The sequence below is a fragment of the Apaloderma vittatum genome, unplaced genomic scaffold (assembly GCF_000703405.1).
Source record: "Apaloderma vittatum isolate BGI_N311 unplaced genomic scaffold, ASM70340v1 scaffold432, whole genome shotgun sequence".
In the NCBI taxonomy this organism is placed as follows: Eukaryota; Metazoa; Chordata; class Aves; order Trogoniformes; family Trogonidae; genus Apaloderma; species Apaloderma vittatum.
The window spans coordinates 52,426-67,030 of NW_009703912.1; the positions used below are offsets into that span (position 1 = coordinate 52,426).

General features: G+C 42.9%; 1 protein-coding gene across 3 annotated transcripts in view; it reads left to right on the plus strand.

The window, feature by feature from the left end:
* RBFOX2 (RNA binding protein, fox-1 homolog (C. elegans) 2) overlaps positions 1-14,605 on the plus strand; it is a 55,766-nt gene that overhangs the window by 26,837 nt on the left and 14,324 nt on the right. For 2 of the 3 annotated variants that reach the window (XM_009864800.1, XM_009864801.1), the window contains exons 4-8: positions 6,651-6,743; positions 9,469-9,529; positions 11,898-11,951; positions 12,085-12,177; positions 13,283-13,415. In XM_009864800.1, coding sequence (XP_009863102.1) covers positions 6,651-6,743; positions 9,469-9,529; positions 11,898-11,951; positions 12,085-12,177; positions 13,283-13,415 — 434 coding nt within the window. The remainder of the gene's footprint in view (positions 1-6,650; positions 6,744-9,468; positions 9,530-11,897; positions 11,952-12,084; positions 12,178-13,282; positions 13,416-14,605) is intronic. The other variant, XM_009864802.1, reaches the window with a different exon arrangement.

The window sequence follows — 14,605 nt, forward strand, 5'->3', positions numbered from 1 at the left end:
TGGGGTTGAGCAGCGCTTTGTCCCTGCCCAGCTGTGGCAGGAGATCTCCGCTGGGATCGCTCCAGTGCTGGTCGGTAGGAGGGACTTGGAGGAAGAGTGCGGGTTGCATTCTTCCTTTTGAATCCACCTGAGATGACCAGGCAGTTTTCTTCTACAGCCTGGGAGGGGAACTGTTATCAAACTGGCTGCATCTCCAGGATCTCTGTGTATTTAGAGAGTTTGGTGACTGAAGAGAAAGCAGTGTGTGTCTGTCAAAAGCTACCTTGCACCTCAGGTTCTTGCATTGGGCTGTTTGTTGACTTTCTGTTTCACAAGATAGGAGGCAGTTAGGTAATAAGTAGTTCTGCCGATTCTCCTCAAAGCAATGTGAGTTCTTGTTTCCTAACTCGATTTCTGCCCAAATTCAGTCTATTTAATAGGATTATATAGGCCCTGGCAGACTTGACACGTATAGTGCTTTACTGTGTATAAGAAACAAGATAAAAACTTTAAATATCCCTTGAATTTCATTTTGGTTTATTCTTGTTTAATAGAATGACATCAGTCTTCCCTTGATGTGTTTGGGATTTTTTTTTTTTGCTTGCTTCCAGGAAACTAGCTGTATGTTTCATTTATCCTGTTTACCATTATATTTCTAGTTCTGACCCATGTAAGTGCCTTTAAATAGCATTTTGCTCATGGCTGCAGTTTACCACGCACTTCACTGAACCGTGAATGAAGCACCTCCAGAGGAAGTCAAGAGAGAGAGAGAGGATTCCTGCTCCTTTTGTTAGTGGAGATGCATCCTCTAGATGTGTATTTAGGCACGGTTGAGCTGAACCGACAGAGCAGACATATTTGCAGAATTAATGCAGTCTGCCTGCATAACGAGTACCCTGTGGCACTTGTAAAGCTGCAGGGGAAGGGAATCCAACCTCTTTGCTCATCGGTTGCGTACCATGTGGCATTCCAAGATGTGCCCTCAATGACATTCAGAGACTAAGAGTGCGTAAGCCCACAGCAAATTCTCGGCTGAAGAGGGAGCTTTTTTTTTTTCTCTCTCTCTCTCGGATTCTTAAATGGTAAGAGATCATATTAGTGCAGATTGAAAGCTCATGGTTTTAGGACAAAGTAAGTTTATGTCCTCTCCCACTAGCGAGAGCCAGATCCCCAAATTCTTGTATAAGGCTGAAGTGTCTAGAAGTGCTTCATATTTAATTAAAAAATTGGTTGTATAGGAATAGCTAACATCTTGTCTTCACAAAGAAATCATATATGTTGGTGAGTGGAGTTCTGTAAAGAAACGCATGCTAACTGAAAGCCGGTGCAGAAAGGTATGTGGAAGCACTTAGGGGTTTTTCTCATGTTTGCGGTTACCTGTAGGTTAAGATGATATGAATTTAGGTTTTGATAACTATGCCTAGAACATTGTATGTTTGCATGTGCATTTATTTCTTCTTTGAATCAATTAGATGCTTTGAGTTGAGCCATTCTTGTTATGGACCTAGTTCCCACTCAGTGGGACTCAGCCCCTTGTTATGTAAAATAAATTAGTGGTCTTGTTTTCATTTTAATTCTAATTTTACTTTTTTTTTTTTTCAAATGTTATCGGTTGAGCTAGAAATACAAGTAGCGTTATTAACATCAGGAGACTTAATAATAAATTAAGTACCAGCAACCAGCATCACTTTCTCAGGTCACCAAATCCTTTATAATGCCAGTGGCATGAAGGAGGCATGACCTGTTTCCCTTTATCCTAGTGGAGTGAGGTAGTTTTATGCCTTCCACTCTGCAATACTAAACTAATGAGTTAAATTAGTCCATACGCTGAACTGATTTACTTAAACTTGAATAATTAAGGATGAAGTTGATAGCTTGGTAGTATAAGCTGGTTTCCTGCTCCCATGGGAGCGCCTTCCCAGTAGCGCTCCCTTCCCTGGGTAGGAAGTGAATCCAGGGTGCTAACTGGCAAAAAAACCTGATGCAGCAATGAGAGAGAGAGAAATGAACTTGTCCTGTGCTAGTTCAGCTAGTTGAACTCTCAGACCACACCACAGTAAGATCCATGATCGATCGAGGGGAGGAGGAGCACGCAGCTGGGGGAGACATGGGGCCATGAAGCCCCTGCATGGGGACGCTGGCCGCGCTCCCGGCCTCTGCCCCCTCCTCGGTTTCGCAGGAGGAATTGGCAGTGGAGCAACACAACAAGCTGCACTGGGGAAACAATCCAGCTTAAAAATAGCCTGGCAGGTTTTTGGCTTTTGTTTGTTGCTGGGGTTTGGGGTTTTTTTAAAGATACTTTTAAACGGGTTTTTTTTTAGCCAGCTTAATTCCTGCATCTGATTGACCAGAAGGCAGAGGTTACGCAGACGGGCGCTCTAGACGTAGGTGCCTTAATGCACTTAAAATGCGGCACGAGGTCAGGGAGGAGCTGGAAGAACTGCTGAAATGGTGGCAGCCTGGTTTACGCCGATTCCCTCACCAGTTTAAAGTGTGCGTGACTTCAGTAATGGGCTTCTGAATCTCGTGCTGTGTTTGATGGTGCATTCAGTCCTGCTCATCTCAGGTGGATTGTAGCTGAAACCTTCCTACTCGCTCCAAATGCCTTGGCAACAGGTAGCCTAAACTGTTGTCTCCTTGGCCGTTTGATTTTTAGGCTCCTAACAGTTTGATTTTTATGGAAATAAGGGGGGAGGTGGGGAAGAAACGAAAAAAAATATTGGTTAAAAATGAGCACGGCAGCGGGTGACGGCAAGGCCAGTTGCTGACTGCGTGCTCCAGTGGTACAAGGCAAAGACGCTGCTGCTGAGGTGAATGGTCTAAACTCCATGACAAATGAAGGGTTAACAATGCATGGATTTCAAGGGGCTCTGTTTAGTTTCCTTTGGTTTTATTTTCTTTTTTTTATTATTATTTTATTTTACTTTATTTTTTTGGTGTTGTTTTTTGTTTAATTTCTGTGTTCTGGCCACACCCAGGAGAACCGTCTGCTTTTGATTTCTCCCTTTACGGTTACATGGTAAATTTTCTTTCTCATTCTTCAGAGATGGAAACGTTCAAATACTATATATATACTTTTTTTTTTTTTTTTCACTGCTCATCATGTTGCTTGTTATTTATTGCAGAGTCTGAGGCCAGACTAAAAGGGTGGCAGTTACTCGGTCTCTTCAGGCCCTTTGAGTAAACCTTTGGGAAAAAAGGGGTTAGTCTGGCACTGCAAATTAGTCACCAATCCTAAAAATGTTTACTGGGGTTATTTAGTGTTCAGTGGGTATGCTAAGGTTTGAACTTGTTTTCTGCTTGGGAGAAGTTCCTGACAGCTGCTGGTGGAGAGGAACTGTTGAAAATTTCAGCCTTGTTATCCTAACAGCATTATTAAACCGAAGCCATTTGTATAATCTAAACTTTACAAACTGTAAGTCTTTTTTTTTTTTTTTTTTTACCCAGGATTGTATTTTCCCTTGGAGAAGGGAAGCAAACCAGTACCTGCTATAAAGTTAAGCTAGTAAACATTGGACATCTGCCACCTTTTTTACTCTTTTTTTTAAGTGTAAGACAACCTTGGGAGGGAAAACCGAGAATTGTTTGTTGTATTTGTATTTAGGTACAAAATAATCCCTATTCTTTACAGGTCATCTCTGAGAAGGAATAAAAAATATATGTATGTGCTTTTTTTTTCTCTCCCATATCAAAAATATGTATATATAATTGCTAGTTTTTAAACTTGGAAATAACAAAAATGTCAAGCGTGGTTCACCTGTTTTTTCCTGATTAAAATTCAAATGTCTGAGAGATGCATTAAGAAGAGAAACCAAGGGGGCACAAATACTGTCTCTGCCATAGTCAACTATGTAAAGCATTAACTCAGCACTGACATTAAGTGGTTCATTCTCAACAAAGAGAGTTGCACAAGCTAAGGATCAATCTGTCAGTAAAGCAAAAATAGTGATAAATTAGTTATGTTGTTCAGAATCAGATTAATTCTGTTTTAATTCACAGTGTTAACTCTTTTCATATAGTCTGCGTGTGGATTGTACCCTACCTACCTTGAGTTAACTTACTGAAAATTCCTGTTCAGTTTAAAGATATTTGATGATAATGTAATCTTAAAAATTCCATGCAGACTTCATTAATAGCAAACAAATGTGAATTAAAATAGTCTTAGTTTGGTTCTATCCTGCACAGATGAATGTCTAAAAATTACCTTCCCTCTGTTCTCCAGCTTTCAGTTTACATCATCACCAAAGACATAAATTTCATTCGATCTCCACAGGCTTGTCTAGAACAAACAGAAATTTTAATGGAAAAAGAGAAGAGGGAAATAGAGATTCCTGTCACAGTCTTTACCTCCCCTCCTCCCCCGGCCTTTTAAAGGTCCTTTTTTTCCCCATTATATAGAGCCAGAGGGAAAGGTGTTGCTCTGTTTCTCAGTCTTGCTTTTCTCTGTAGGGGTGCTTTGAAGCAGACACACGATACCTTATCCCTTCATAATCAGCCTTGCTATTACATCCCCCGCACCCACCCAGTTCCCTGCGATGTATTTGAGAATTGTGTGCGCTTGGGCTGTTTTATTAGCCCCTATCTCTTGTTGCTCCAATTTTAATTCATTTAAACAGAAGACTTTTATGCTGTTCTGAAAAAGGCATCGGTTTGTTATTTATATAGCTTTTTATTTATAGCTGGAGAAATGAAATTATCTGAAGCTTTAGATTATTGGGTTGGAGCCCAAAGGAGCACTCTCGTTGATCTCAGCGTTGCAGTACTTGGCTAAGTTCTTTTATTATTGCTGTTCAGGGGGGGAAAAAAGAAGAAAAACCACTTCATTTTACAAATGTGTGACAGTTTGGTGCTGGAAACCTAGCTGCGGATGATCAAGGCCAGCATGTGCAAGCGGCTTGGGCTTTTTAAGATTAGTATTGTAAAGACCTTTAAAAAGCACTTGAAGAATGATCGTTTGCTTGTGTGTTGTTGCTAACAGCACTTAAGAAATCAAAATGCATTTTTAGAGGGGGGAAGGTGACAGGAGGGAGGTCGGGTCCATGCATACCAATCCCAAGCTGCACGGAGGGGGCTGCGGGGCTGGCATGCCATTTCCCTGACAAGATGTAGCTGTAGATCACTCGCATCACCTTGTCATCCAGTTAATATCAGGAGTTTCCATTGCATCGAATGCAAACTTTGTTCTTCCTGCTCCTGAGGGTATCAGAGCTGGCAGAGATCACTCTCTGTACATTAAACTGGTATTTGTTTTTTACCAAGGCACAGGACCCAGTTACTCCTGTTGTTACGATACCCTAAAAGCAGAATGCAACTCAGTTTTTTTATTTGGCCTTGCTCTCTGGCATGAACAGTGTCTCATCACAGTTGTCTGTAGTAAGATACCATTTGTTAGTAGTTAAAATCCTAATTCACTTAGTCACGTTGGCTCTGTTTTAATGTCAGTGCACTCATCTCTGTGGAAGGAAGCATCATCTCTTGCCCTGCCTTGTTACGTGACTGCATGAGTTGACAGCAGCATGAGCATGTAGGACAGGCGTGCTGCATGTGCCTTCGTGGATGCGGTAAACCTCAATTCATCTGACTAAAGGGACATTTCAGCAGTCCTCGAGCCTTTGCAGTCGCCCCAACCAGGGCACGTCAGTTTTTCCTCAAACTTTATGCTCTTTAACTAGGCAGAGGTTTGTGGCTCTCCACGGCGCAGAGGTTACCATCTCACAGCAAAGCCAAGTAAGGTTGGGGCAGCGGGGTTGGGATGGAGGTAGCAGTGCGGCTGCAGCATCAGACCAAACCTGCCTGTATTGATGAGTGGGTCTCTAGGTGCTAACAAGTTTTACACCCACGTCTAACACAGTACTTATAAGAAAATTTTGAAATTAGAATATGTGATACCTCTTAAGTCTTCACATTATGTAATGTTTATTTGATGGTGTCACCTAGAAGCCTCGCTTGCCTTTAGGGCATTATTTTAGGGAAGTTACAGGCATAGGAGTAGGCATGAGCTGTGCCCCGAAGAGCTTACAAGGGATGCTTTACAAACAGCCCTTCCTCTCAGCAGTTTTCTAAGGTAGGTAATCGTAATTGTCTCCATTTTACAGGTGGGAAAAGCAAGGTTCAGTGTTTGATTTGCCCACAGCTTCGCAGAGTTCCTGGTGCCAGGCGTGACCTCAGATCGCTGCTCGCTCTCCTAGCAGCCCCTCAGGAGAACGAAGTGCTGCTCAATGTCCATGTCCCGTACTGTGGCTGGGGGGGCGGGGGAGTCCCCCAAAGCATGTGTGTTAATTCGCAGAGGGGAGAGAAGCCCCACTTGGGCTTGACCAGCTTGCTGATGTTGGAGCAGGGCTTAGCATTTTAAACAAAGAAATGAACCAAAACCAAAAATTGTCTCGAGTAACTTTGTACTTCTTTTTTGGTCTGGCCTCAATTGCTTTTATGTTTTCCTTTTTTTTAAATTACTCTTATTATTCTTATGATTACAGTTCCTTTATTTTATCAAATTTAATTTCTTTCATTTATGAAACATGCATGAACCAACAATGTGACTCTAGGAGGTTATTGCTGAGTTGTGCTGATGTCGATTTCATACTGTGATATTTTTTCTCTATTTACCTAGAGATCAGTATTTCAATATATAACGATGTGCATGTTTTCCCCCCTTCTCCCGCTGCATGCAGGGATTCGGGTTCGTAACTTTCGAGAATAGTGCTGATGCAGACAGGGCCAGGGAGAAATTACACGGCACCGTGGTAGAGGGCCGTAAAATCGAGGTGCATGTCTTCAGTAATTCAATTTCTTCTTTATATTTATTCTTTTGATTTCTTTTTGTGTCTTGCCTCACTTATTTCACATTTGGATCCCAGTCTCATGTGTGCGTGTGTGTTTGTGTCTGTGTCCTTCACCTCCCTGCACTGAAATGTATAAAAGTTTACACCCCTTATGGAATATTTTTATTGTTGTTTTGGGTATTTTTTTCTTTTCTTTCTTCTTTAATTAAGTTGGTTTTTTTTCTTTCCCCACCCAGTCCAAATTTTTGCCCTTCTGCTGTCTTGATTTTTCCTTTGCTTCAGTTTGCGAGGCTCCGATTTCCTGTTACCAGGCCTGAACAAAACTAACTGGAAGAGTACTGTCCAACTTCTAACTCTCTGTCCAAAAAAGAAAGCAGGGGGCCAGCCAGTATCCTCTCTTTCCTCCGAGGCCAGTTCTCCTCCACGCAAGTGTGAGATGATGCCCGTGGTGGGAGGGGAGGGGAGACACGGGGCAGAAGCCCCGGGTGGGCTGTACTGTACACACCGCTGGTTTCTTGACCTGCCTGCAGTCAAGAGTTGGTTCAGTGAAAGTTAATCCTTAAAATTTCTAGCTCTCACCGTGGGGGAATAAACGTTAGCTGGCCAACAGAGCCATGTGTCGGGCACGCCTGGTGTTGACCAGTTTGGTGGTCCACTGTGGTGAAGGCTAACTGGCCTCTTCCCTCTCTCCCTCTTTATCTAAAAAAAAAAAAAAGAACAAATATTAAAACAAAAAAAAGCCGCCGTTTTTGAGTAAGATGTCTGCATTTTTTGCTTTTTTTTTTTTTATTTCCCTTTTTGATGGTTTAGCGTTTAGGGCCCTTCACTTGACTCACTCTTTCAATGGTAACTATACACAATGCTGGCGATGGTACGAGTTGGCGGTAAGTGAAACAAAAGCGCTAGAGAAGAAGCTTTTTTCTTTTTTTTCTTTTTTTTTTTAATTTTTCTTAAAATTACAAAAAAAAACAAAAATAAGAAAGAAAATCCATCTGCCATCTCACATTAACACTACGAAATGTGATTTGACTTGTTGTCCCCACCCACCTCCTTCCCCCTTCTCCCACCTTTTATTTTCAATGCTGTTGAGTAATGCCGCCTGGACTTTGGATGTACATATCGTTTTGTAGCAGTCTGAGCTGTTTGATTACTGACTTCATGGTGATTTCCCCTTGCACATCTTACTCAGAGTTACTGAACTCCAGTTTGGCTGGTTTTTATTAATGCACCCATTTCCTCTCTCTCCTGCCCCTCCTTTCTGCTGCTCTTTCTTTCTGAGACCTGTTTGTAGCTGTTACTGTTTGTTTTCCTCTCTTTTTCTTTCTCTCTTTCCCCCTCCCCTGCCCCTCCCCAGTTTATTTCTTTACTTGGTTAAATGCAGCTGTTGGTCTCTGCTGACTGGTGGTTTCTGATCGGTTCTGGCAATTTTTTTCTTTAAGTGCTTGTGTTGCACTTTGCTGTAGCAGCTGATTTCAGGCACTTGCTCCATCTTAATGATTGTCTGTGAGACCCTATCTCCTCCCCGCCCCCTCCCCCCAATCAATTGTGGTTTTTTTGTTTTCCTTTCTTTTATCTGTGTGTGTTTAACTGCATGCTCTCAGTCTCATCATTGTTGTTTCCCATTCTTTCTTTTTAAATGTGTAATGTTTCTATTGTTTTGGGGCTGAATCGAGAGTAAAATGTAGCTCCAGACTCCCCACCCTGTGTACACTCACCATCCCTAAGTCTCAAGGGCCCAAGGCAGCCTTTATTTTTATATCTCCTTTTTTTTTTTTCTTTTTATTCCTTTCCTTTTTCACCTTGGCCTCAATTCCCATTTGGCATGGGTTTTGATAAATTATTGATGTTACAAAGACTTCACCCTCCTTGCAAGAACTTTGAGGCTGTCTGACACGGGGCTGCAGTAACTTGGCTTCCAAACTGGTCCATCTTTTCTTTATCAGCACCATCTCTGTGGTAACACCCCACTTGCTTGAGCAATCAAACTGCTTGGAACTATGCAGAGCTCTGTAAAGAGGGTGGAGGGCACAATAAAGATAAAAAAAAAGACCCAGGTCTACTGCTATGTATTTCTTCTTTTTGCTTCACGAGATTTTTGAAAAGGAAAAAATAAGCTGGGAAAAGCTTTGACAAAGATGGGCATGAAATTGGTGAACACAGACCATCCAGACGCTTCGTGGCGTTCCAGAAGTCTCCTCAAGCCTTGGGAGTTCAAATCTAAAGCTGCTGGACTCCTGGCTACTTTTTTCTGTCTAAAAAATATGCCTTCCAGTGACTTACTGGGCCCCAGTCCCAATGGTGAGCTTGAGAAGCAGTTCAGCTTATGCGTCACCTGGGCTGCAAAACTATCGCTGCCTCTCAAACAGAACATGGGCAAAACCTCCGGAGTTTTGCCCTTTTGATCAATGAGCTGAGAATAAGCACGCTAAGGGGTGGCAGAGCAGTGGAATAATCTGCATTTTACTCTCGTTGGCCTTTTGTTTAATGCATAATTTTAAAGTGCCATGTTTAGCTGTAACTTTTATAATTAAATGGCAACTGTTAAAAGTAATTTAAAAATTGCATTCTTGTAAAATTAGTTGTTTAAATTTTTTTGCTCAGAGAAATATAGTGTTTATGTGTGTGTGGTATCTGAGGGTTTTCCACCATTTTCCCTAATGTCCTGTACTTCCTTCCCTCTCCTCCCCCTCCCCTTTCTTACTTTTAGGTTAACAACGCCACTGCGCGAGTGATGACCAATAAGAAGATGGTCACACCTTACGCAAATGGTAAGAGAGACTGTTTGTACTAATGATGAGCTGAAAGGTTTGAAGAAAGACAAAAGAGAAAAGTCATCACTTCTCCTCAGGACCAAAAAGACCACCAAACAAACCAAAAGAAATTAAGAAAGCCTACCAACTCTAATTTATAGCATTATTCTGCAGTATAACCCTTAAGTGTTTCTGGAGGAATACAGTTTTACAGATGGAGAAGTGGGGACAGAGAAGAGTAGGTGACATGCCCAACATGGCCAAGCTGGGTAAAGAAGCCAAGGACCGATGAGTTGCCTGCTGTTACTGCGAGCTGATGCTGTACAGCGGGATATGCAGTGCTCCTGAGTCTCATTGCCATCACACGGATACCTAAATATGAATGCAAAAGCGTAACTTCAGATATGCAGTTGAATCTATCTCAGTTTAACTGTAAAAGTACAACTGTCCCCAAGCAGACAGAAGACAGGCATTGCTTGTTTGCTCGCTTTTTGTTACCGACTGTATTCAACTGTTTTCCACTGAACCTAAATAGAGAAAGACCAAGTTGTTTGGGTAAGGAAGAATCCTGTTTCGTTGGGATATCTTGGTGATTCTGTCTGTGCAGTAATATTACTGCACAGGCATATAGCCTAAAAAGTCGTTCTTCTTCCAACAGAACTGAGTGCTGCTTTGATAGAGATTTTAAATCTGAGTCTTTGTCCTGAAATAGGCAAAAAAGTTTTTTTGGTCTGAAAATATTGCCAAACAGCTTCAATGAGGCAGGAAACTGCATATACGTAGTTGTTAGTGTGAGACTGTTTTGATTACAACATAAGACTCGGAAGTCAGAAGATACGAATTTTATTTGTAGCTCTGCTACTGACTTGTTGTGTGGCTCTTGGCAGATAAATCTTATTTTGGTTACAGAACTGGGGAACAGGGCTGGGCAGAAAGGCTGGGATTCTGAGTCTCAGTGTCTGAAAGGAACCACGAGATTTTATAGCAAAAGACAACAGAGCCGTGTTACATTGTCCTGAAAACAAGGGCAGGAAATGTGTATGGTTATTTGGTAACAAAACTTGACTTACTTATGAAGCCCTGATAACAGACAGGAATATTTCGCTTTCGCAGACAACAGTTTAAAGCCAACTTTAAAGCTACACAAAGGTATTAAAGATTGGACCAGACTTGAGGCATACCGATGAGTGGTTGTCTACTAAACTTGAGGAGTGATCTCAGTCCTCTTGATGCCACCGCTCACTCGAGTGTTCTGCCATCGAGGTGGGCAGCGCAGCAGCAGCAGCAGCGTGCCCAGGCTTGCGCAGGGAGCGTGCGCTGCACCTCGTGCTGCTGCTGTGCCAGTGGGTGAGGGGGTGGTGTTGATGGGCTGCAGTTCACAAAGTTGTTCACTACAGTTTCTAGGATAGTTAGAGGTGTTACAAACGCAGTAAGTGCGTCAGGACTCCCAAGACAGAGGAAAGGTATAGATTAATTTAAATGAAAATACCTGTGTGTTTGCTAGCTGAAACGCTGACATCTTTCCCGAAAGGAATGTTTTTGTGGAATCTGGCCCAGATCACGTTGTTAGATTTACACCCAGTCTCTCCCCTGATAGAAAGCGGACTGGGGGATGGGGCACAGATAAATTTTGAGATCTCACTGGAAATGTGTTTTTCCTCTTACTCCAGTGATGACTTCTTTAAGCACTATTCTCCTGTAGGTGTTACGTTGATGATTTGCAGTTCTTGCCAATTACTCAGATGATCAATTCTCTGGGAAGGTTTTTACCTGAAAAGCAGCATAAATAAGACAGGAAATACTAAAATTGCAGAGAAGAAAGTGTCAGATGAATAGACTGAACTGCTTTTCAGCACTGTAGTTGCATAATTCAGTTAGTGAGGAGATTCAGACACTGTTGCTCTTCGGCAGATTTCTAGCAAATAAGACAGAAGGGTGTTTTGAGAATTTGAGGCTATAAATTGACTTGGCCTGGGCTGACAGTCTGGGCTGGTGGCTTTAGAGGGGTTTTGGCTCCACAGCGTTCTGGTGAAAGCAGGGAGGAGCTGGCAGCAAGGTTCATGCAGGGAACACAGGGTCGCAAGGTGCTTGTGGTGAATATGCATATAAGGTAGTTGGCATTCCCTCAGCAGGCGCCTTTGCCGTGCCTCGGATCAGCTGATGTTTTGCTGCTCCCTCTGATACAGCGACCTGTACCTAGAACTTGACATTAGAAAAAGGCAGTTGGCCTCCATCTACACCAAGGGGGATTGAGGCGAAGCAGAAATTTCAAAGAGCCGTGCATGTGACGTGGGGGCGCACGCAAGAGACCGTTCCCCCTACCCACGCTGCCCACTCCTCCTCTTGGTGTAGATTTTGGCATTCACTGCAGTCTTTGTTGTTTCAGGTTGGAAGTTGAGTCCTGTGGTTGGAGCGGTGTACGGCCCTGAGTTATATGCAGGTAGAGCTTAAGTAGACACTTCCACTTCTGCCATTTAACTGCAGTGGTGTTTGTTTATGTTCTCAATCTGCTGTTTCTTTATAACCTTTTTACGTTTTGTTTCTGTTTTTTATTCTTTTTAAAATTAAATTAGCGTCCAGCTTTCAAGCAGATGTCTCGCTGGGCAATGACGCCGCAGTGCCCCTGTCAGGAAGGGGGGGTATTAACACTTACATTCCTTTAATCAGTAAGTAGCCCCCGTTGGCCCCTATATTGTTACTGTGCTTGAGTTAACGATGACCTGTTACCCTTCTTCTCTCCAGTCTGTATAATATATACTTGAAAGAATGGGTCTCGCTGGGAATGAGTGTACCTTGAGCCAAAGTATACTGTGCAGTTGCTGTAACTTGTAACTTGTTCGTCTACAGTGATGGTGAACGGGTCTTTCTGAGTGATGAGGAGGCTGCGGAACAAGGGGAGGGTGTGTGTGAGGAATAGGCCATTCCCTTGCCCCCCTCCCCCTTTTGAAATCAAAGAAACCAAACAGACAAATCCCTAAAGTACATATTATACAAGCTGCTAAACTGCGAGTCTGCAGGGCCCCTAAGCGGCATGCACCTGGGCGCATGGGTTTGCGCCCCAGGACTCCTTCCCTCTTGGTATCTGTTTATTACGTGTTTGCAGATGCCTCTGAGGTTTTACATCATTTCATCAGGAGCCAGTTTACTTCAGTGTAAAGCGAAATAAAGCAGGCCCCACTATACATGGAGCCAGTTGTTGGTCATGCTTGTTAAATGAAGATGGGCTCTCAGTAAACTGGCAACTTTATGGGAAATTGCTGCTGCTGTTATATGGGCTATCTTGTCTTTCAGGCCTTAAAATGAACATACAGAGGATTGGGTGGCAAAGAGTGGGAGGGGAAAGGAGGGAAGAGACTGATGTAAGTTGGTTGACTTTAAGGGCCTCTTGACAAATTATTTTAAAGAGCCTCTGCAGTTTTGGAAGAGCCGCCTGCTATATTGATAGTAACTCTCTGCGCTTCTCAGACTCTAACCGGACTGCATGGCGGTGTCAAAAGGCGGGGGGACTTGTACCCTGTTTGTGGTGGGTGAGGCATGCCCAAAGCAATAACCTCTTGCATGCCAAACCTCTCTGCAACCCTTCTTCCCCCAAAGGCCCTGGTGTAGCAGGAAGTCTGTATCGGATGCTTGCTGGGTTATAAGCATGCCCCTCTGCAGGACTGGTGCAAAATGTCCCACCGCTGTGGAGCTGTTGTGTCACTTTGAAACAGATGGTTGTTCTCTGAGCAGGAGCTTGGATCCTTTTCACCTCCACTTTGTCTGTCTTTACAGTTCCAGGCTTCCCCTATCCAACTGCAGCCACCACAGCAGCCGCGTTTCGGGGAGCCCATCTGAGGGGTCGAGGAAGGACAGTGTATGGGGCAGTCCGGGCAGTACCTCCCACAGCCATCCCTGCCTACCCAGGGTAAGCACTGGTCACGAGAGCGGAGTGCTCTGCACAATTGTGTCAAATAGCTAATCGGTTAACCAAAACATAACTAAAATCATCTGGATGGTGAGAGTCAGGGTACTGCTAGTGCCAGAGCATTCTGCACATGGTGGCATCCCGTGGGGGCAAATCTAAATTTTTCCTGTTCTCGACTGAAACAATTTTCAGTACTTGTGACAGCTTGAAGTGCTGATGGATTTCCTTCTCGTAATTTCTCGATTTGTCTATGTGGTATATGTCATCCACTGACCCAATATGCTATAGTGCTACTGAGAAGGACACAAAGAGAGAAAGTCTAAAATTTCTGAAAAGATTCTACTCTTTGCACTCCATTTTCATTTTCATATCCAGGAATGAGGAATATTATCCATTACCTTCATGCCTCACCATCTGGCCGTAGGACACAGAAGAGCCAGTTACCCACAATGGATTTGCTTTCTTTGTTGGAGACGGTTTAAAAAGGTTTAAAACAAAGATTAATCAAGTCCATTAATTTAAATCTGGGACTGTTTGGAGTATGGGGAGAACGGAAGTGCAGCATTCCTCTAACTGTTGTATGAAGCAATGGTGAATGCGTGGCCTTAGCATTCTTTGCCCTCTGACTTTTCACTATTAATGCAGTGGAATAGATGCTGTTACAGAAGAATATTCTTCTGCTTAAAAGTACAGGGAACTAGATTTGTATGTGAGTTTTGTTTTGGATTTTTGTTTGTTTAAGTGTGATGGAATGACAGATAAATGAGCAAATCCCTTTCAAACTGTCTTTTTTTGGTTTTGATTTTGAGGATGCATTATTCACATTGCCTGTCACTGGAATTTTATTTGCCACATTTTCCAGGCAATGTTTTCAGAAAGAATAGGAGTAGGAATGAATCCTTCAACACAGAGAAGTGGACTCACGCTATTTTTCTTTAGATTAACCCTGAAAGGGAAGAATATAAATAATGAATCTTTTGTTAAAATAGGAGGTGGAAGCCACATACATCAGGCCAGCTACTTGCACTGATGTATGCTGGATAAGCTTGCAGTACCTTCTGTAGCAGATTAAGTGGTGAGAGCTACTGTGACCCTTTCTTTTTAGAGTCCAGTCTGATGTATAAAGCAGAGCTCAAGGAAGCAAAGCTGCAGTGGTCATGTATCTGCCTAGCTTTGCTCTGCAGCAAATC